The 25340-nt window shown below is 33.7% G+C and overlaps 1 protein-coding gene across 1 annotated transcript in view; it reads right to left on the reverse strand.

Annotated features, from left to right (window-relative positions):
- LOC149554881 (putative phosphoribosylformylglycinamidine synthase, chloroplastic/mitochondrial) overlaps positions 1-25340 on the reverse strand; it is a 308229-nt gene that overhangs the window by 258837 nt on the left and 24052 nt on the right. Inside the window, exon 6 of the mRNA XM_089828894.1 lies at positions 22145-22344. Coding sequence (XP_089685020.1) covers positions 22145-22344 — 200 coding nt within the window. The remainder of the gene's footprint in view (positions 1-22144; positions 22345-25340) is intronic.

A 25340-nucleotide genomic window follows, 5' to 3' on the forward strand; every position in this document is an offset into this window, starting at 1 on the left:
TGGCACTTGGAGACTTCTTCATCTATAACAACATTTCATTCAATACAGCAAGGTACTTATTTATTTATATTTAAATTTATGTCTTACCTCTCTTGCTTTCAAGTTTTAATAGATAATAATATGTTTATTTTCTTTATTTTAATTTGCTTTCAATTTAATAGTAATAATATAATATACTATTGATTTTGAGTCAAACTAATTGACCCATGTTTCATGAGTAGTGATTCAGGATGAATCCATCTCTCATGTGAATAAATGGAACACTTAGCACTCATTGGATCTAGGTGATGCTCACAAGGGTGAAGCATTGGGACTTCCCGTAAGGTCACCCATCCTAGTACTACTTCAGCCTGACCGCGTTTAACTACGGAGTTTCCTCCATGGTTAAACCCAAAGCTTGCAACCCAATCTGCAAAACCTTCACCAAGTGTTGTGCCTTATGAACCATTCAGTAGAAAGCCCCTTAAGCTCATCAATTGATAAGTAGGAGATGATTTTCACAGCAAGTCAAATTGTGATATTGCTATTAGGATTTAATTGTGTAATTTTGAGTCAAACTCATTGACCCATGTTTCATGAGTAGTGATTCAACATGAATACATCTCTCATGAGAATAAATGGAACACTTAGCACTCATTGGATCTAGGTGATGCTCACAAGGGTGAAGCACTGGGACTTCCCGAGAGGTCACCCATCCTAGTACTACTCCAGCCTGAGCGCGCTTAACTACGAAGTTTTCTCCATGGTTAAACCCAAAGCTTGCAACCCCATTTGCAAAACCTTCACCAAGTGTTGTGCCTTATGAACCATTCATTAGAAAGCCCCTTAAGCTCAACAATTGATAAGTTGGAGATAATTTCCACAGCAAGTAAATTGTGATATTGCTATCGAGATTTAACTATATCATTTTAAGTCAAACTCATTGACCCATGTTTCATGAGTAGTGATTCAACATGAATCCATCTCTCATGAGAATAAATAGAACACTTAGCACTCATTAGATCTAGGTGATGCTCACAAGGGTGCAGCACTGGGACTTCCCGAGAGGTCACCCATCCCAATACTACTCCAGCCTAAGCGCGATTAACTATGGAGTTTCCTCCATGGTTAAACCCAACGCTTGCAACCCCATCTGCAAAACCTTCACCAAGTGTTGTGCCTTATCAACCATTCATTAGAAAGCCCCTTAAGCTCATCAATTGATAAGTAGGAGATAATTTCCACAGCAAGTCAAATTGCATATTGCTATTAGGATTTAACTGTGTGATTTTGAGTCAAACTCATTGACTCAGGTTTCATGATTAGTGATTCAACATGAATCTATCTCTCATGAGAATAAAAAGAACACTTAGCACTCATTGGATCTAGGTGATGCTCACAGGGGTGAAGCACCCGAGAGGTCACCCATCCCAATAATACTCCAACCTAAGCGCGCTTAACTACGGAGTTTCCTCCATGGTTAAACCCAAATCTTGCAACCCCATCTGCAAAACCTTCACCAAGTGTTGTGCCTTATGAACCATTCATTAGAAATCCCCTTAAGCTCATCAATTGATAACTAGGAGATAATTTCCACAGCAAATCAAATTGTAATATTGCTATCAAGATTTAACTATGTGATTTTGAGTCAAACTCATTGACCCATGTTTCATGAGTGGTGATTCAACATGAATCCATCTCTCATGAGAACAAATGGAACACTTAGCACTCATTGGATCTGGGTGATGCTCACACGAGTGAAGCACCGAGACTTCCCACGAGGTCACCATCCCAGTACTACTCCAGCCTGACCATGCTTAACTATAGAGTTTCCTCCATGGTTAAACCCAAAGCTTGCAACCCCATTTGCAAGCTTTGGGTATGATCGATCTAATTATGGATGAAATGCCTTACTATTAAAGGCCTATATATAATTGTTCTATTCTTTAGGTATGATCGGCATCTCCTTTGGAATGTTGTTTGAGAATAAACTTGTCTAAACTTACTTAGTTTAAATCACTAACAAATTCTATTCCTCCATCAAATGCCGATTAGAAGAATTCAAGGCCGACCTAGAGAGGGACGTGTCCCTAGAAGGTACATGCCCCTTGGTTGCAATATTTATGTAGGGTACTATTGTGGATAAAGGACACACGAATATTATATAGTCTGCTCCTTTAGCTATACTGCCCTATCCGATATATTGCAGAGATAGAACATTTCAGAATAGTAATTATACTATTGATTACACTTCATATATAGGTCTGTACATTCAAGACCATTTTCAGCAATATAAAAAGGTGTTATCTCAGTCTGATTTATAGCAGAATTTGCAGAAACTTTACACAGAATAGATTGCGTATGGAACAATAATGTCCAAAGAAATAATAGGAAGAATATGATACATATTTAGGCCAAAATACAAGGACAACTGAAATTGATAATGATATTTATACACTAAATTTATGCAAGTCTGATTATGAAGGGTAAGAAGCAAGACTCTGGGGTAGACAGAATCTGACAACAGTGATAGGAGAGTCCCAGTTGTTATTCAGGGTCCCGAGACATTGGTGGTCCATAAAGGAATAAATGACAAATGTTGTGTAGATTTCAAATAAGTACTGCGAAGTCACTTCAGACGACCTAGTTTATTCTCAGGACTGCTCCAAGTTGGTGGTTGGATTTTTTGCACTTCCGAAAGAATGAATCACTTGACTACTGTGATCATATCAGATCAATATTGGACACTCGTACTCGGAGCTGATGGAATGTTCGGATGAGAGTTGTGTGATGCCATTGAGGTTTTATGGTCTTCTTGCCACACCTAACCTCCTTTCATCGATAAGCACAAAATACATATTATCAAATCCTTCAATCATTTTTGGAGAATCTGCATATACACTTGATTGAAGGATATACACGTCAGACTCATCACAGCAAAGATCAGAGAATATCGTATTTATAGAGAGAGCATATTGTGTTTGAAATGGTCAAGATTGAAACTCATCGAGGAATGGTAATAGATATGTATTAGCCAAATGTGAACAGGTGCTAAAAGCAGTGTGGAAGAAAATCTTCATCAACCCATCATACATTTGGTGATTAGATTCAATGATGCAACAAGCATAGACCTGCAAGAGATATGAAGAAATGGATATTTCAATTCGTGACTTTTAGTTTCCTTAACAAAAGTATAAATGAAAAGAATATGTTACTAGCAACTTGCCTGAATGATAATGAAAATGTATAGATATTCTTGAATAGACCAAAGAACTTGATCAACGGATGACAGGCATATTCATCTGCAAATTCTCCGATAATCACTACCTTCTCAGCTAACAAGAAATCAGGATCAGGTTGTGCATTTATGGAATTGAGGTTCAACCCATGCCTGATGAATTGAAACTTGCATTTGGTCTGAACCGAGGGACATTATATAATTTGTGCTTCCACAGTTCTGCAAATGACGAACATGCTCATCGTGGAGTACAGTAAATTCCACCGAAGGTCTATGCAAATATGAATTACAGATGAATATATAAAAATGAAAACCATCTAAATCCACGTGGTACATAATATGCATACATGCGGGTCACCAAAGAACCAAGGGGAATATAAATTCTATAAGCACAAGTGTTTTATCAATACAAATATGAGATTCGTTAATAATCGCTCGAGGCACAAAGAAGGGAATGCAATCAGATTAAAAGAAGAACAGAAAGAAGCTTGTCAAATTTAATCTGATGAAAAAATCGTTCGATGATATTGAAGTGGCAATTTTGCATTGTGGGGGAAATAATTAGCAATGTTCCATTCCCATTTGAACTATGCTTAGAGGGGAGATATCAAAGAAAGGACACCATCAGGATGTTCTTTCATGAAAAGAAAAATAGGTACATTAGGCATGCTACCAAATATTGTGCAGGACTCAATCTTATGATGGTAGTTCCAAAGAAGTTTTGATCTAGGATGCATTAGTCATATAATGATCACAAAGCTCTTGAAGCAAGATATACTTGGACGAAAAGGAACGATGATCATGAGGCTCTTGAAGCAAGATATCCTTGTTTATTGAGATTATGAGTATCCTTTTATATCAAGAGGGAGTTTGACAATACTATAGAGACAACCTTGGACAAAGAGGGTAAGTAGATAGAAAATATGCTTCGGTTAAACTTTTGATGATCTTTATTGTATTGATTCAAAGGAAGTAGACCATGTCAAGAGATTTTCTAGTGATTAGAAACTAAAGTAGTTAAAGGACTATGATTCATGGGATAAACTTTCATGTATCTAAGCTGGAAGGCCTTATGCTATTTGAACTAGGGAAGCACGACATGACTTGTTGCCAAGAGGTTAGAAGGATGATAACAAATTCAAAGGGAGTTTGTCACTTCCTTGGAGAGAACCTTGTACTAAGAGGTCAGAAAAGTTGATATCAAACCCAGAGGGAGTTTTTGACTCTTTATTAGTTACCTTTGACAAGGAGGTCAAAAGGTTAGTGTTTCTTCATGAAGAAGAATTTTCAAGTGCAATCTTTTGTATTACATTCTTATCTATGAGAGATAAGTTTGAGGTTAAAACCTTATTCACTGATATGTTTTGTGGTGGATGTCATGATAGTATCCATGGTGACTTCATGTGAACTTATGATGTCATACATATATAAGCTTGCCCCTTCCTTGTGTACATCAAGAAGAAGTGACGACTTCCAATTGATTATCACTTGTATTTGGAGAAGTTATTGAAAGGTGATGACCTTACAATAACTTGTATCATGATATGTGTTTTGTGTAAATGTTGAAATTAATCATGACGACCTTATAAATCAACAATTAGGTGTTAGATGTCATTAATTTGATTATCTACAAGTTGTTTGTATAGATATATTTTAGGAACTTAGTCAATATCTTGCGTTGATATTCCGATAGGTCATTACCGCATTGAGTACTTGGTGAAGATCATTTAGTTGATGTTCTGATAGGCCATTACTTAGAGTACTTGGTGAATATCATTTGATTGATGTTTTGATAGGCCAATGCTCATGTTACTTAATATGATATCAAGTAGTAATTGGTGAATATCATGTATCGATATTCCGATAGGCCAATACTTGTATGATATCATATACTGGAAATCTTCTCATCAAAGATTTCCTGAATGTATTATTCTTGAAATATTGTCTATGGTGTAATATCTATGTGCTTAATCATTCTTCATTAAGAGGGAGTGTTAATGTTATAATTTTGTCGGATAAATTATATATATGAGATATATAAATAATATATGAAAATTATTATATATGGAATTATTAACTTATGTTAAGAGTATATATATATATATATATTATCTTTATCTTGTTATATATAATCATTTGAGAGTATATTACTTGTAATATAACTATAACTAATGTAAGCTAATATATTAAAGAGACCTGTCTCTTCAAGAGGCATGCCTATTTATATCACATATATATGCATATATTACTTGTAATATAACTATAACTAATGTAAGTTAATATATTAAAGAGACATGTCTCTTCAAGAGGCATGCCTATTTATATCACATATATATGCATTCATGTAGTAACTTGAAAATACACATAAAAATATCCACAAGTGCTATTACAAGTTACAGCAATGAAAAATCGATCTACTTTAACAATGTGATTGTCTTTGATAACACTTTTTTGTAATAACCCTATTCCGGTTATGGCTTATCCAAATTAATTTTATTACATCTATTTCCTTATCAAATCAGAATATTGACATTTTGTCAAACAATTTGCAAACAAACTCTCCAGTAGTGTGATTGAGAATAAATAAATAAAATGAAGAGAATGGAGAGGTACAACAGCAGTATAACAATAACAACTCTTTTCAAACTTTTCACACAAGGAACTTGGCTGTAACTGTAAATATAAAACAACTATCATTCACATTGGAAACCTGATTAATAAGTGATGTCAAATGTCTGAATGTAGCAAAGGCTTTCAATTCCAAGTCCCAAGTGGTCTCCAGCAGCTTCATTTACCCTCAACGCATGAGCAGAAATATCTATCTTCTGCTTGCTCCCAAATATTGCAGCTTTCAGTATGATCTTCACTGGCATTGAACTCCAACATGGTTCCTCAAATCCTCCACGCAGGGCCCTACACTCTCAATGCAAGTATATAGAATTTAATTGTGGTGTTCAACACAGCCCCTTTTAACCACAACGCAGCCCTCAAAGTCATGCACGCAGGTCTGGAAAACAGATTTGCTGGCCCTGTTAGATGGCTCAAGGAAATCGCAGGCTGTAGGGTATCACACGCAACCCCATCTTATACTCAGACATGCCCTTATACTTAAGAAGCTTCACCACACAACATTAATTAGAAGCTTCCTTTAGATTCTCTCACTTGACTTGGCTTAACTAATTAATAAATGGCACTTTCCAATGATAACTCCACTCTCAGCTTAAGTGAAATTATAAAGTTAAATTATAACTTTATAATAAGCCATTTAATAATTAATAATAATTTGGCCACTAAAAATATAATAACTCCCAAAATACTCATCATTTAAATTTGCCATTTGAAATAGGAGTCATACCTATTATTTCTCCATGTGACCAAATGCACTTTCCAAAAATAGAAAGGGTCCATCTCGATCAACACCAACTTACCACAAATAGTAAGAACAAAAAAACTAAGCCCAAACGAAATCCAATCTGAGCCAAACGAAGACCAACCTATAGCTTACTGAAATGTGGAGAAGACAAGACCCTCCCAAGCCAAGTCATTGCCTCAAAAGATACTCTATCCACAATAATTAGCCTACTAGGATCACAATAATTGGCTAATCTCTGAAACTCCAATGCTAGCGAAAATGAGGACATTACATTTTCAGATTATACCAAACAGAACCAGTCTAATATCCCAATAGATAGTTTTCCCACTTTTCACAAACAAATTCCAGAAAGCAACATATCTTTTGCAAATAAAACCAGCAATATAAACTAGCAAAATGCTCATCGAAAAATCATTAGCGAATGTTATTGCATTATAAAACAGAAATACAATAACATAACATTGAAATCCAATCTTATAAACAACAACAACAGTCAAATTGAAAAGCACATAGAAGTGAACCTGTAACTCTAGGTGTGAACTCTGATGTGAATCCACCACATATATGAATCGGGTTTGCATCCAATCCACCAAGAGGCCTAAAGGGTTCTATTCTCATGTTCTAAAACTAAAAGTTGCAAGCTTCCACATCTTCTCAAAAGAAATCTGAAATCAATCTCAATTCAAGCATGTCAAAAATGAGCTCCTTCTTCCCCTTTTAAGCACAACGGGATGACTCTTCACATTTCCTTTTAATTAGGAGAATAATATAACTTAATAAGATAAAGTGACATTAATTTCCCCTCTTACTTTTAAAGTCACATTATAAAAACAATTTAATCTTCAGACATTCTAATAAATATCATGTTGAACTCAAGAAGCCATGTGTAAATATCTTGTTGGAAAGTTGTTGGCAAGATACTCCAAGTCCAAATACTACTAAACCGGAAGTATAGACCCTATTGACTTACAATTACTATAAATAGAAAGTATATAGAAACCCACACTACATCAACTCCGATTGGCCCGAATATTTAAGTGCCTAGGCCAAAACTCATACTGATCTCAGTAAAGTCCAAGTTAGCCCATTGGACCATGGTGTGAAGGGCCAACGACGCATTAGACAATAATGACTAGAAAAAGGGGACATTACATGAAACCAAGTCAAAAGTTTGATTTAAGACAAAATGTCTAAGTATGAAAGGTTTAAAGGGACTCATAAAAAACAATAGCAACAAGGAGAGACCTTCAAGACCATTTGAACATAGCCATTAAATGAAATTAAATGAAAAATTCAAACTAGTGGTTGCCAAAAACTAAGGTAACAAATCTAATCATCAATAGCATGTTGCCCTCCTATGAGTATTTTGTGGAATCACTGAACCTATTAGTTGAATGTCAAATTTTGACCTTTGATAAGGTTAGTCATACTTAATGCAAAATGCACAACAACAATAGTACATATATAGCTTTTCTCTTTTGACTTCAAAAGACTCGTTGGAATGTCTCAAGGTACAACTCAAATTATTCTCATTATTCATCTTCATAATTGAGAAGAAAAGTATAGTACTTCAAGTGGAGCTCTAATTTTTAGTCCTCCATTTGTGCACATTTTCCAGCATACAAGAAGTATCCCTTTGTTCCAAAACATGTGAGCACTTATCTACCACCATTCCGAGAGTGTGGAGAAGAAAAAATGAGTTGGAAAAGACTACTTAGTGTTACAAAATAAACTTGAAGAAACAAATATTTTGAGAGGAAAAGCTCTTCAATCTGTTATAGTTCTCAATGGAAGGGAAGCAGATCCATGTGCTTGAATATGCATCACCTTAATGACATAAAGAACTAATGATAATAAGGGATAAGAAGCTACTGACATGAAGCATCAAAGGATAGTGAAAAGGAGCAAGATGATGGTATCATGGAGACTGACATATGCATGACATTCAATAGGACCTTAGGCAATATCAAAGAAGTGCTGCATAGTTGATCCATGAATATAAAAGAACAACATTGAGAGTATGTCAAAAATATATAGTCCTAAATGCAAATGGAAGAAAATATTTTTAAGGCCCCTATGAGGTAGCCAATGCTCTAAGGTGGACATATGTATAGACCAAATAATACATAGTTGCAGTCACAAACAGTCCAAATCATGGGAAGTTTCATGAGCAGCAAACTACACTTGACAGCATATTAGGCTTGAGCAACATCTAGAGGAGAAAAGGTACAATGGATACTGAAGTAAAAAATGATGAGGCACGTAAAGTTTTACAGTATTGAGAACCAGACTTGAAGAGGTTGGTGATTAGAGTACATGTATGGGTACAGTCTACAGAACTACGTTGACCACTGACAGATGTGTAATAAGAGGAGCCAAATAGCCAGTCAAACATAAAACAGTGAAAGCCTGGTTTTCAAACAATGACTGCACAAGCCATTACCTGTGAAAACTATGGTTATCATGAACAGGAGTAAAGACCATGTGCCGTCAAAGTATACAGAGCAGCTTCAAACTGGAAAAAATCTCTTACCAGGGCTGTGTTATTGTGATAACCTGCGTAGAAATAATGCATTCTCAAAAAAATTCATTTCCACTTAGCCAGAAATGAGAAATTAAAATCATAAGCCACATGCTGGTATCTTCTTGCATGGGTTGTGGTTATGGTAGGTTCCACTCACTTTGCCATTCCTCTATATCGGAAGTTTTGTTAAGTTACAGAATATGGTAGCACTGTCAATAGGCATGAGGATTGGATCTCCGCAAATGGTTGAGGAGAAAAAATTGCGGCATACAAGAGGCATACTAGTGATTCGATTAAATGTTACCATTTTGAAGAGTAGCATTTACTCCTTGACGAGCATGACATCCAAAACAGAGCGCTTCATATATTGGAGAAGATGACATGATTATAATTCTATAGATGATTATCATGGCAAAGTATTTGTTTCGTCTATAGCGAAGACAGGAGTACTACCAGGTCTTCATCTTAATAAAAGTAATGTCCGCCAAGTATATTAAAACACTATGAATATATAATTCATGTACAAGTTTCTAATGCCAAGCTACGCAATGTGGAAAATAGGCTTTGGTAATATAGGTCTTCATCTTAATAAAAGTAATGTCCGCCAAGTATATTACAAAACTATGAATATATAATTGAAAATACAAGTTTCTAATGCCAAGCTACGCAATGTGGAAAATAGGCTTTGGTTATAGTTATGATATATATGCATTTCAGAAAGAATCAAGAATCAAGTCCAGGTCATAGCCATGGTAAAACCAGAAGAACTATAAAAGACAAAGGCTACATTTAATAAATTAATACAAGATATAAGAATATAGAGATAACAGATTTGAAGTAAAGAAGACTTGATGAGGGAAACATTATTACGTTGATGTTGAATCAAATCAAAAACATAAAAAAATGCGATTATAAACATTGTTTAAAAGGGAAAAGTTATGACTTGATATTTTTTTAAGTCACATCATTTCCTTTGAGTAAGAATGATATAAATAAGAAGTCAGTTTTATAACAACCAAAAGACATATTCGAAAAACATGATAAGCGAACGAAAGCATTTGTAGGGAGGGATAAGGAGCTTAAAATGACTTTGTAATATGAATTCAAATATTTTATTTTTATAATAAAAAAGGCATGGAGATTTAAACTGCAGTTAGTTTGCCCTTTATAATTATTTTTAAAATTTCATAAACAATTTATGTCAGAAAAGTGGACGTGATCATCTTTAACATTTTAAACTTGATCATCGCAAATATTGTCGTTACATCCCAAAATTTTGACCTAATTAAAATAAGTTATACCCATTGAGATGATTAGTTAAAAATATCATTTTCCTGATCATGTGAAAAGGGAAGTTATAGTTAACTGTTTATTTCATGTGGAAATGGTTATTATAATGGAGTCAGTTGACAGTTATTATGTTTACTTGTTTATTTAAAATGGTAGTTAGTCGTTGCTTTATTATATTTACTTGTTAATGGTAGTTAACCATGGTTACATTTATCTGTGATATATTCTAATATTGATTTAAATGGAAGAACTTGTTATTATTGTGGAAATGTTGCACGAGTGGTTGCAGGAGCAAACGAAGGCGAGAAAGCGTTTTTAAACGGGATTTGAGGAATGGGGCACTATTCTAGTCCATTTGTTCGATCGCCAGAGATGACCTCTAACTACCTTGATAAAGATTTAGCGACTTCACAATAGAGTACTTGTAATGCTCCTTTCTAGAGCATAATAAAAATTAAATTCAATAAAAAGAAATGAAAATATATAATTTTAATTAAATTAAATAAATATAATACATTAAAATATATAAAAAATTTAATTATTATTATAATAAAAGAATATTATTTACACATAATTTTAATTTTAATATTTATTACTATTAATCTATTATTTTGACGAAATAATATTACAATAATAAATAATACATAATGAAATAACTGATAAATATAAATAATAATTCTATAATTTAAAGATTAATTAATTAATTAATTAATAATATTATAACAGGAACTAACATTATAAAATAATAGATACAATCTATTACTCACAGCATAAATTATAAATGCCATGGGACACGTCTTAAAATCCCAAAATATATGACTGTTAGCACAAGAGATATAAAAAGTGAAAAAACTAAAACATCGAAAGGACGTAGAATAGATATATTGGGGTATATCTCAGGAATTTACACATTTATATATACTCAGTTACATCTTATTTTATTGGTTCTCTATTCTCTAGGGAAGCGTTGAGTATTCTTGACTAAATCAGATACAAATATATGTGCCCATACCCAAGATAGAAGGGTGTAAATCTGAAACTACATAATCGAGTTGAGAACAGATAGGAGACAACATACAGAAAAAGGACCAGCAGAGCATATATATTAACAATATTAAATCAGACTTGGGTAGGACTCAACATCAAAATTCATAGTCTTCCATTTATGCAAGCCACTCAACGTTTTATGCACAGCCAACATTGACCTTGAAAGTGCCAATCAAAATAAGAGGATACAGTCAGCACTTATAATCCAAAATCTGCATCAAATATACATCATCAAATAAGGCATGTTATAAAAGGAAAGTATAAGGGACAGATATAGACATCTGTTAATCATAATGAATTAGAATCATGTATATTATATTATACATAGTTGAATCATGTATATTATATTATATGTAGTAAAACTATAAAAATGTGTACATAATAAATGAGACAAAAATAAATAATTGCTAATCAAAATCCTAGTATGAATATATATGTATGAATATTCATATATGTATATATGTTAAGTATATATTTGACATATATATTCAAACATTCTCTAATATATTTCTGAAAGATTTAATATATCTAATTACAAGAATGTTCTTGTACTTATATATAAATTACATCCATCTATCAGTAACAATGAAATCATAATTATATATATATGTGTATACATCATCAAATAAGGCATGATATAAAAGGAAAGTATAAGGGATGGATATAGACATCTGTTAATCATAATGAATTAGAATCATGTATATTATATTATACATAGTTGAATCATGTATATTATATTATATGTAGTAAAACTATAAAAATGTGTACATAATAAATGAGACAAATAAATAATTGTAAATCAAAATCCTAGTGTGAATATATATGTATGAATATTCATATATGTATATATGTTAAGTATATATTTGACATATATATTCAAACATTCTCTAATATATTTCTGAAAGATTTAGTATATCTAATTACAAGAATGTTCTTGTACTTATATATAAATTACATCCATCTATCAGTAACAATGAAATCATAATTATATATATGTGATTGTACTTTATACAACTTTTTTTTTTTTAATGGATATTTCCATATGCTAACCATTGAGAATTGGCAAACTCTTAGTAGGGAACATTACAAGTTGTACGTTCATAAGTGCAATCCAAACTCAGATCGGGAAGCTTAGGGTAAATCAAGTAAATCCCAAATTGGGGATATTACAGTACCCCACTAGACAATCGTGAGATACTTGGACAATCATATAAAAATATATATAACTATCATTATCAAAAAAAATCATGTTCAGAACCATTACCTTTGTTGCTTTGTGATGTCGTCTCCATTTTTCCTTTCATCACCTATATATATACACACCACCATGATAATAAAGTAATATCTATAGTTCATACTTATATATATATATATATCAAGAGGATATGATGTTAAAATAAACCATATTTCTCCGAACTACGCATGCACATAGATATATGTATTTTAATGGGTACAACCGTAGATAAAATAATAGCATGATGGGATCATTTAGAAATTATATGTGTGTGTGCGTGAGTGTGCACATATATATATATATATATATATATATATATATATATATATATATATATGTATATATATATATATATATATATATATATATATATATATACGTTTTTCAAAAGGAACTCTCTAATAATTCAAACTTATATCTCTCCATTAGAGGCAACCATGTACACTTGACGCCACCATTTTAAATTTGATGACCTTATAACCGATGGTCTTTGTTAAAACTATAACTCCAATCACATACTGATCTGAATGCGCAGATCACATAGACCTTAGCATTCTTGAAATACCTTATGAAATGCCTAAGATTTATATTGTTCTCTCTAGACATGATCGGCGTCCCTTCTTGTAAATAATTATGTTAACTAGTTTTTGTTGAGTCTATTTACATGTTCTTTACCTTGATTGGGCGACGATCTTGAGGAAGCATTCTGAGCCGACCTAGATAGGGTCATGTCCCTTTAAGGGACATGCCCTTTTGGTACAGTATTTAGGTAGGGTGTGGTTGAAGGTTAAGGACACACAAATAATAGAAGTTTGCTCCTTAATCAATACTGCCCTAAGACGACTTACAGAAGTTAAAAGCATTTCCAGAATTATATTTCTCCATTCATTCAAGACTGTATATTGAAGATTATCTACAACAAGCATAGTAAAGGTACAATCTAAGTCTGATTCATAACAGAATTTTGAAGAAACTTTACATGGTATCAGAGCTCTGGTAGTCGAACCTAGGCTCTGCAAATTAAATAATCAGACTTGATATATATCTACAATCTCCTATCTTCAATGGCATACACAATCAGACCGGAGGACAAGTTTGATGGGAAAGAACACTTTGAGGCTTGGAAATTCATAATCATGATGATTCTTGAAGAAAATGATGTAAAACAATTTGTTGATTCAACATCCAAACAACCTACTGTTGAACCTCATAAAACTATCTCGAGTAAAGGAAACAAGAAAGCTATACAAATCACATTAGATGGAGTAAAAAATGATATAGTACCCATCCTAACGAAACATCAAACAGCATTTGATATGATTAACGCATTACGAAATGCATATGAGGTTAACAATGAAACTAGAGTTCTCGCACTAAAAAGGAAACTAAATCATATACAAATAAAGAAGGGAGAATCGATGAATGCTTACTTCCTAAGGGTTGTCAGTCTAAGAGATGAACTTGCAAGTATAGGAACCATAACTAATGACATGGAACTAACACTAATGGCTATAGATGGATTGCCAGATTCATGGGAAACATTCACACAAGGAGTAAGTGCCACAGATAATCTTCCTGACTTCAATAGACTTAAAGCAAATTGTCTTCAGGAAGAATTCAGAAAACTTAAGAAAGGGGGAAAATTGAAAACAGAAGATGAAGAACTTCATGTTCTTAATAAAAATTCCTATAAAGGCAAGAAGAAGTATTTCAAGAAGAATAAGGGTAATCAAAAGAATGACAAACCTAAGAAAGATCTATCCAAAATAAAATGCTTCAGATGCGAAAAGTTTGGACACTACAGATCTAATTGCCCTAAGAATTCCAAATAGCAAGTGAACTGTACAAACATTACTAGGGAAGAAGATAACCATGATCCTGAGAATCGCATATTGTATTCAGCACTATCAAATGAAGTCTCAAGTAAAGCATGGGTGACTAATAGTGGATCATCTCAACATATTACAGGATACAAAGAAGCACTAGACTCTACATCAAAAAAGATTAATAGCGAAGTCACTGTCGGTGATAATTCAGCACATTTCGTCTAAGGAATTGAAAATTGCACCTTGAAACTAAAGTCAGGTAATTCTCTCCTTCTCACAGGAGTACTCTATGTACCAAGAATAAAAAGGAATCTAATCTCGGTTACAGCACTTGAAGATGATGGACATAATGTTGCATTCATGGACAGTAAAGTAATAACCTTAGCTAAGAACTCCTCATTTAAGAAAGCAAAATTGATTGGTCAAAAAAAGGGTACTTGTATGAATTAAATTAAGAACCTAGTCGGCCTATTCAAGTCTTAATTCATGAAGCTACTGATATAACTAAAATATGGCACAAAAGGTTAGGACATCTAAATTTCAAAACCTTATCAACTATGGAGAAGATAGTTATTTGTTTACCTAAACTAAAAGATTACTCAAGCATATGCAAAAGATGCGCTCTAGGTAAGAACACCAAAAGTCCATTTCATGATAGCACTAGAAAAACTAACAGTGTTTTGGAATTAATCCACTCAGATTATGTGGAGCTATGTCTGTTCCTTCTCTTGCTGGATTCTGGTACTATATACTTTTTATAGATGACTTCTCTAGAAAAACTTGGATTTACTTCTTAAAATGCAAAGAATTGGAAGAAATCCTAAAGAGATTTAAAGAATTTAAAACCTTAACTTAAAAACTTATTAGGACATAAAATTAAAACTCTTAGAACTGATAATGAAGGGGAATACACCTCATATTTGTTTAAAGAGTTTTGTAAAGAAATAGGAATTAAGAGGGAGTATATCGTTCCTTATAACCCACAACAAAACAAGGTAGCAGAAAGGAAGAATAGAACAATTATAGAAGCTACAAGAGCTATGATATTTGATCAAAATCTAGAATATTATCTTTAGGCAGAAACCTCTTGTACTGTTGTCTATATTCAAAACTAAAGTCCTCACTCCTACATTAGAGATAAAACTCCTGAAGAAGTCTTTACTAAGGTTACCCAATATAAGTCATCTTAAGATTTTTGGGTGCCCAGTATATATACATGTTTTAAAAGAAAGGAGAACTAAGTCAGAACCCTCCAAGAGGAAAGGTATTTTTGTAGGGTATAATGAAACATCTAAAGCACATAGGATTTTCATACCTGGTTGGAAAAATATTGAACTTGGTAGGGATGTAATTTTTGAAAAAGATTTAGCTTTCAAAAGAGCCCTAAGTTCTAAAGATCCATCTCCCTTACCTAGTTCTAAAAGAAATTCTAAATCTGAGTCTCAAAGAGAGAACATTGAAGAAATTGAAGATGAAATTGAAAATCTCAATCTTGAAGAAACTCAAAATTCTAAGAAACGACCACTTTGAGCCATTAAGACAATAGAGGAAGCACAAGACTTCTCTGCACCATTGGGAACAATCAGAGAAAGCAAAAGACCCAAAAGATTTTCTAGTTATACAGCAAACATGAATGATTTGTCTAAATCAAAACCAACCAATGTTTAAGATGCTATTAAACATACAGCTGGGAAGGGTGCTATGATGGAAGAACACCAATCCATTATGAAGAATGATGTTTGGGAAATTGTTCCAAGACCTGAAGGAAAATCTGTTGTTTCTTCCAAGTGGATATTTAAAATAAAAAATGTTGCTAATGGTAGCATTAAAAAATATAAAGCCAAATTTGTAGTCGGGGGATTCTCTTAGAAAGAAGGGATTGATTATGAAGAAACCTTTGCTCTTGATGCCAAATACACCTCTATAAGAGCAGTCCTAGCTATTACAGCATCGAAGGGATGGAAAGTACATCAGATGGATGTAAAAAAAGCATTTCTGAATGGAAAGATTTCAAAAGAGGTATATTTAGAGCAAACCGAAGGATTTAAAACTCATGATCCTAAGTGTTTGTTTGTGGGCTCAAGAAAGCTCTCTATGGGCTTAAACAAGCTCCAAGGGCTTGGTATGAAAGAATTGATAAGTATCTCACCGGCTTAGGATTCTCCATAAATGAAGCTGATCCAAATCTATATTATAAAAGAGATAAAGATGGTATGGTAATTTTGATATTATATGTTGATGATTTACTAATAATAGGTGATGATCATCTCATAGATCAATGCAAGAAAGATCTAATCAAAGAATTTGAGATGAAAGATTTGAGACTCCTTCATTACTTCCTAAGACTGGAAGTACGGCAGAATTCTAACAGCATTATACTTAATCAAGGGAAGTATACATTAGATATCTTAAAGAGATTTGGAATGTGGAATTGCAAGTCTATGTCTTCTCCAATGGAGTCTAATTTACATAAACATAAAGAAGCAACAACATAATCACCTTCCATAGATTCTACTCTCTACAGACAGATGATTGGGTCCCTTATGTATTTAGTAAATACAAGACCTGATATTTGATATGTTGTTAATGCCTTAAGTCAGTTTATCTGTGAACTAAATGAGATTCACTTAGTTGCAGTCAAAGACATTATGAGATACTTACAAGGCACTCTTAACCTTGGGCTCAACTATGAGAAAGTTTACTTAGATTTACATGGATTCCCAGACTCAGATTGGGGTGGAAGGTTAAGGATAGAAAAAGTACTTCAAGATGTTGTTTCAGTTTAGGATCAGCAATGATATCATGGATATGAAGAAAGTAGTCTTTAGTAACACAAAGTTCCACAGAAGCCAAATACATTGCAGTAGCAATGGCCTCTTGAGAAGCAATTTGGCTTAGAAAGTTACTTGTGGGATTATTAGGTCAAGTCATGAATCCTACGATTATTTATTGTGATAATCAGAGTTCCATCAAGCTTTCTGTGAATCCAATTTTCCATGACAGGTCCAAGCGTATTGAAATTCCTTACTATTATGTACAAGATATGGTAGATAGGAATACTGTAAAATTAGAATACATTTGTACTGCAGATCAGACAAGATATATTCTTACCAAACCTCTCTCTCGAGTGAAGATAGATCACTTCAGGAAAAGACTTGGTATGGTTGAATTCTAATAGTTTTGTATTCTTTAAATTATTGATAAAATAATTTTATTGTCAAGCTACTGACTGTTATGTGCTCCAGCATTTGTATTCATTATCTAAGAGGTGACGATCTCTGAGATACTGAGCACTTGTATGAAAGACATTATGAGAGATGATGATCTCTTAGATAATGTGCTACACAATAGAGATCTATTGTCAGATCTAAATGAGTTCAAAATCACATTGTGATGTAGACATTGTTATGCCTACAAGTCACAATTTAGACAACGGAAGAATCTTATTATTCTCCAGAGTTTATCCTATGTTCTGGTAGATCTTAACTCAGGATCATGTTGTGATATAGGAATACTAGTACCTATGAGTCACAGCTTGGATAAATGAAGAATTTACTTATTCCCTGGATGTTATCCTGTATATTGTATTCATTGAAATACTGTTATCACTGGTATAAGTGGTGTGTCATATCACAGATATAGTAATATGACATAGGATCATGTGTTCAATAATACCACATGCTAAGAAGAAGTTTCAGATAGATATAGAGTATCATTCTATGCTTATTCATCGTAATTGATGATGCTAGATATGTTCTCTCTGATCACATACTGATCTGAATGTGCAGATCGCACAAACCTTAGCATTCTTGAAATACCTTATGAAACGCCTAAGATTTATATTGTTCTCTCTAGACATGATCAGCATCCCTTCTTGTAGATAACTGTGTTAACCTTAACTAGTTTTAGTTAAGTGTATTTACATATTCTTTACCTTGATTGGGCGGCAATCTTGAGGAAGCATTCTAGGTCAACCCAGATAGGGTCATGTCCCTTCAAGGGAAATGCCCTTTTGGTATGGTATTTAGGTAGGTTGTGGTTGAAGGTTAAGGACACACAAATAACAGAAGTCTGCTCCTTAATCAATACTGCCCTAAGATAACTTGCAGAAGTTAAAAGCATTTCCAGAATTATATTTCTCCATTCATTCCAAACTATATATTGAAGATTATCTACAGCAAGCATAGTAAAGATACAATCTAAGTCTAATCCATAACAAAATTTTGCAGAAACTTTACAGTCTTGAAAACTATCACCTTGAGCAAGCGGACGATCAAGGCCGCGGCTCACTTGAGCCAAGGCAAGGATATAACATAGCACGTCTGACTTCAGACGATCATTCTTTCTTCTCCCTTTGAACGAAATACTTCTTAATTCAAACCACTGGATTTCCTTATCATTTCTCATTCATTCTTAGCGAAAATTGGCTCTAAGCCGTGCGGTTGAAGCATAGACCAATCTGTCAAGAGACTTCTAATCAGGTTATGTTCTACATCTATGCACCCGATTTTATGATCTATATCTATGCATTAGAATTTATGTTCAATATCTATGCACCTGATTTATGTTCTATGTCTATGCTCTATGGTCTCTCTGTTTCAAAATCTTTGAAATTGTTAATTTTCAAGAGAAGGCCAACATAGAGGATATGTAAATTTCACTGTGGTCTGTGTTCCTTCTCTGTCTTACATCTGCAATACCTTTCATTTTGCCACAAGTTATGTACTGAAGTGTGATACAGAAATATAAGTCTGGCATGTTGCAAGAACTAAATTACATCATTACACAAGATTGTTACTCACGGTGTACCCGCCAATGGATAGGAATCCATGATTAATCAAGATGATCTATATCAGAATTACTTTCTCCAAGGACTCACCCTCGCTGGAGTACCCAATGAAAGGGGGTGAGGAGGGAGGAATCCCTGCAAGGGAAAGTAACAGAAATCAAAACTTCAATATATGTAAACATGATAAGCTTTATAATTATTTCCAAAAGAACATCCAAGTAAGCCCATATTTGTCAAATATGTATCATGCTGTCAAGTCGAGCAATGGTGATCGGGTATTACAAACCCATGTAAATCCTTGGCCAAGGTCGTTCAGAGGCATGCTTGCCTATTTTGATCACAAGATGTCGGTGGTGCCAATTAATCAGGCATGCCCGCCTATTACTAAGCAGACATTCTAAACACCGGTATGCTCGGATGGCTAGACTATAGTGCCCCAAGCCTAACCTCGGGGTAGGGAGGGCCTTTCTTGTTAAAAGATTGTATGGGGATTTATAAGGTTTGTGGTTGGGAGGTTAAACCTATGTCAATGCTTCTCCTCTTACCAGAATGTCGAGGCTTGAACAACGCCTTCAGATATTTTCAGTTAGATTCAGTATGTTTTTCTAGATCCTATCTTGCAAGTTCATTATCATATAATTCGTAGAATACATTGGAATGATTTAGTTTCTCTTGAATTGTTATAGAAATCAGTTAGTTAATTATTGCAGTTCTGAAATATTAACTCAGTTACTTTCACATGAAACGGATTGCAAGGTGTAAAAGATGTTTATTTCGGTAATATGGTTATGTGTATTACTTTTCCTAACTGTTTTACATTCTTTAGGTTGTTTGGTACAAGTTACAAATTTTAGAATTAAGTATCTATTTTTCAATCTAGTAATTTGATATGTTACAATTGTGAAATATTTAATTATTTTCGAATCTGTGTGCAGTTTGTCTCCCCGACCTTAGGAGTTAAAGTGCAATCTGGACTAGTTTGCGTCTTGATTATTAAACTGTTTATAGATTATGTGCATAGAATATTAAAAAGTTGTAAATCATAATCTTCATTGTAGTTGACTTTGTTGCCCGAATAAGCTAAAGCATTGGTCTTTTTATCATTGAAATATTGGATTTATATTTGAAGTCAAAAAATCTATAAATTCCTTCTTACAAACCTCAAATCCATTGTTAAAAATCTTATACAAAACATTTATTTCAAACTATCAAATAACACCATATTAATTGAGTTAAAGAACCTTGTCAGCTAGAGAACTCCAAAGCTTAAATTCGCCATAAAAAAGCCTTTACCCGGGCAGTCACCGTTTGAGGTGAAGGTCTACCCACCTAGGTGTAGCGGAGCCTAAAGTGTAGGAGAATCAAGGTGATTCTCATTCATTGGCCAGAATTGATTGCGGAATCCTGTTGGAGAATTGGCAAGCTCTTGGAAACCAAAAAATTTTATTGTCATGAATTTGGGCAGGTGAGGAATGATTGCAAGAAACAAAACTATGATATATTCCATGAGAAAAAAGATAAAGCTAAGGAAGACTATATTAAAAGCCTGCATTGATGGTTCCTTCACATAATGTTAAACGCAAAGGTTGGTTCTTTGATTTAGAGGCATCTAAGCAGTTCACCTATAGAAAGGACAAGAATGTCAATTTTATTGTTGATGATAGGAACAAGGATTTTGTTTCACCTGATGATGGCAAGTCAAATATAATTAATGGGAAAGCTAATGTAAGAATTGCACTCAATAATGGCATGAAGCCTTTGGCACAAAATGTTATGTAATTTCCAGAATTGAACATAAATTAATTCTGCAGCTGTTTTTCTGGGTCAGATTGTGTAGAAAGTTTTTAGACATCATCATAATTCATGGATTGTGGAAATCTCCTAACTGCAAAAATTAATTCTTTAAAAAGTCAAAATTACAAAAACCTAACATTCTAAATCAATTTCATGTGACAAAATGCATTGCTTTTTATGACAGATGGGATAAATTAATTGCTCAAGGAATTAGACTAGGCTTGTACAGAGTACTAATCCTATTCTGCATTTTGCACCAGAAGAGTTGTAGTCAAATAATTAACGCAGGAGATCAAGGAAAAAGCCAATAATGTAGCACCATTGTCAAATGTACCTTCTACTTCATGTGTTGTTCCAATGCATCTGCCATCAACCTTTGTGTCATACTTCTCCACTTGTGTATCACTAATACAAAACTGAAGGTCTCTCCATTTCCACTAAGGTTCAGCACATACAAAATTAATCTCTGATTGAGATCTTGTCTCCATAGCATTAGCTTAATATTGCATTGAAGGCCTCATTGTACTTTGAAAGAGATCCCAATGATGATTGTACCATGCTAGAATCATCACCCTAAAGATAGGCAAAGAAATTGATGACTTTGTAGCAGGGCATATCAATTATATTCTTTATTCAACCTATCTCATGTGTCTGCTGTCACAAATGTTGCTTTGTAGATATCCCTTCCCTTTTCAATGACTAGAAACCCTGATCCTTCTAGTTTAGGCATTAATAGATTACAATATAACAATATGTAATAAACTGCATTCATATTTTGATGTTTGATGAACTAGAGTAATTAGGGGTAGCTCATTAAATAAAGTTGTAGTAGTTAGAGATATTGCAGCTCGCAATGAGCCTGTTGTCCTTTCTTTTGTATGGTAGTTGTAATAGTACATTTTTCTAATTTTGGCCCATTTCTTTCATATCAATTCTTCAAATTTACTAACAATAAATACTGACCAGACTGATGCAACATCTACTAGTACCTTTGAACAAAAAGCAAACAATGATATCAAATGATGCTAAAACAAAAGAATTGTCACTCACCATTGCTGCAAAATCATCAAGTTGGCTCTGTTGCAAAATACTGGAATCTGAATTCAGAAATAGCAGGTACCGTCTTGACCTTTCTATGCGAGTGACTTCAGTTAATGTACAGGCCTTGCATATAGACACAGCATTTGCTGACCATGCTGTCATGAAGGAGAGTCGAGGACCCACTTCAACTAATATAGCAGATTCATTCCCTATAGATTTCATGTTACCAACACACAATGAATATAGCATAAGCATAAACAACATGACAATCAATTCACAAGCTAGTCTCATATTATATTTGCCCTAATTTTGCGCAAGTTGTATTTAATGACAAAAGGTGCAAGGTTGAGTAAAAGGAAAGATGAAACAATGTATGGGGTAATTAGTTAAATCTGTATTATCCACTCCATGAATAATGCAAAGTTCCAAGCAGGCAAGGGGGTTAAATCAACCTCCGCTTTGACCCATTTAATAGGTAACAAATTAATAAGCGTTAGGCTCTCTCCTACAATTTAAACAGGGAATGTTATATGGAGATAATAAATTGCATATGAAGATTGTAAAAGCATTAATGTTTCTTTCATCTGTGTGCAGTACCTATACTTGTAGATAGACATTCTGCACCATGAATACAAGAATGGTCTGTGCATATTCTATGTGAATATGTCAATGTTTTTAAGTAGTTGCTACTTTTTGAATGAAGAGAAACAAGCCCATTAAAAAGTAGTTGAGACAAGCAAAATAATAATGCTATGTAAAAAGCAAGAAGAATTAGGTAGCATCCAAGATTCCATGGTAGCAACACAGATAAGAATGATTCCCTAACTTACATTCAAGCATTCACTAAAACATCGCCCAGCTGATTAAGAAAGATGGCATAATCCTTGCTTTGAACTCTTCAAAACCTTTAAGAATAACATTAGAAATACTCCTTTTTCCATTCCTTTCCTTCCTCTTTTCTACAAGATGCAGCAGATGTATGGAATTCCAATAATTGCAATGCCACGACAATCCTTCAAAACTAGAAGAATCAAATAACATGTAATAATATTTCAATGTGTTGGCTTAAACTATCTACATTAGCCAAAACATAAACAACACACAAATCAAGCAGTCCACAAGGATATTCGGAGATACTTATTAGAATAATATCGTTAGTATTTCTTATGTAATAATCAATACTGTAACTTATGTAAAAATTATATAGTTTCGAATTTACAATTGTTTCTTAGTAGAAACATTGTCTTTGTATCTCCTGTAAACGCTAGTTTGATCATTCATTCAATTATTTAACAGAACATGGTATCAGAGCAAAAATACTAAATTTGTTTTTCTAAGAAATTTTGAATGAATTTCTTTTAATGTTTTCAAAAACAATTTTTTTATAGGAAGAGATATTTATTCTTTTTTTTGCAATGCGAGTAGGCTTTTTCGTTTGGTATTTTTGGTTGCAGCCAGATTGAAGGTGCCGTTTTCACAATCTAAACCTGTTGCTTTTCCTCCGGTTGCTCACACTGACAGCCATTCTTTTTTGAAAGTGTGTTTTGTCGTGTCTTATGGTTGTCTTTTCTCTTTTCATGCTCGCAACAGGGCTTTTTGAGTTATTATCAGCACATTTTTTCTCTGCAATCCACACAAAGAGTTTTTTCTGTCGTTTCAACAGCGACGGGAATTATCTTTTCTACCCACATTTTACAAACCTGACGGGATGTTTTGTCTTCACGGCCAGTGTCGCAAGTTTCTTGGTGCTCATAGCTTGTTCATTGGTTGCTTCTGTTGCAAGACAAGGTTTTCATGGCTGCAAAACTCGTGTTTTCTCCTGATTTTTTGACACAAACTTCATGTTTTCTCTGCTCATTATGGCTTGTATTCTCTGCAATTATTTTCCAAATTGTGGAGTTGTTTCTTCTGATTCTAGGGATTTATACAACCCTGCAACCTTTTATTATCTGATTTCTGCCTTTTTTTGAGATATTTTTCTCAGCTGACTAGGGTTTTTGAAAAAACCTTTATTTTTTGGTCGGATCAACATTTATACATATACTTTGATAATTTTTTGTGAAGATTTCTGGGTCTTTGTCAGAAATTTATAGGTTAGACTGAAATCATTTCAAAGCATAACTTCCATTACTTTCTGCTCATTGATTCGCATGTCTTATGGTGTCAAAGTGTATAAGTGATTTTACAATTATTCGCATTTCCTTAGAAGATTTGAATCAACTTTGCATAGTTGTTCTAGTTGAAAAAGAAAAGTTTGGTTTGGTTTCATGCAATCATCAATAGTTTTTTGCATTGGTAGAAAACTAGATTTCTAAACTCAATCTCTTTTTGCACTATATTTTTAAAAACATAGTTACAATTAGTTGAAGAGTCTACATTGAAAACCATTTGCCATTGTAGGGAAGTTGATAGATTCATGAATGAATAGTGTAAGTCCCCTCTTGATTATCAGCATATCACATCATTAAATTAAATTGTATCCAACATGAAGTCACTAGTTTACATTATAAACCTTGAGGTCATCATAGTTGATCACATATTGCCAAATTGTTTAGCATCTAAGATTTCTTTGTTCAAGTGAGGATAGGATACTTAGTATTATATTATGCATGTTGGAGCGGTCACAAAACACACATCAACAAAGGGTATGAGTTTTTCCAGAAGATGAGTGGGATTGGGGAAGCGGGTACAAGAACCCCACTAGGTAGGATACCCTAGACTGATGTCCATGATGCCTACTGCCAAGGCAAAGAAAGTTCTCCTCTTGGGCTTATTGTGGGATGACCTCAGTTGGACCTATTATGTTTCTTCTCCCACAACTTAATGTGCTTGAATTGATGCTATATAGCATAGATATTATACAAATATCATGTGCTATGGACTAATCCTAATAATGGATATATATATATATATATATATATCATGTTTTTTATGCTATTATTGCAAGAATCAAATCCAAGTTCAAAGTAATTAAAAAGATATTTTATGTAGTAAGATGTGACTCCAACCCTAATTGGTTACAATTGTGATTCTAGGGAAAATTAAGAAAGGGACATCACATGACTTGTCATCCTACTGGGAAGGTGATCACGAGACTGTGTCCTCACATGAGGAAGTGGAAGTCTCACTTACAGAACCTTGGATTATCAATAGGCAAGTGGTGTGTCATGGAATGATAAACTTAAGACAGACATTATGATAGACC

Source organism: Cupressus sempervirens, chromosome 5 (assembly GCF_028749045.1).
Source record: "Cupressus sempervirens isolate cs-2001-9-10 chromosome 5, ASM2874904v1, whole genome shotgun sequence".
Taxonomy (NCBI): Eukaryota; Viridiplantae; Streptophyta; class Pinopsida; order Cupressales; family Cupressaceae; genus Cupressus; species Cupressus sempervirens.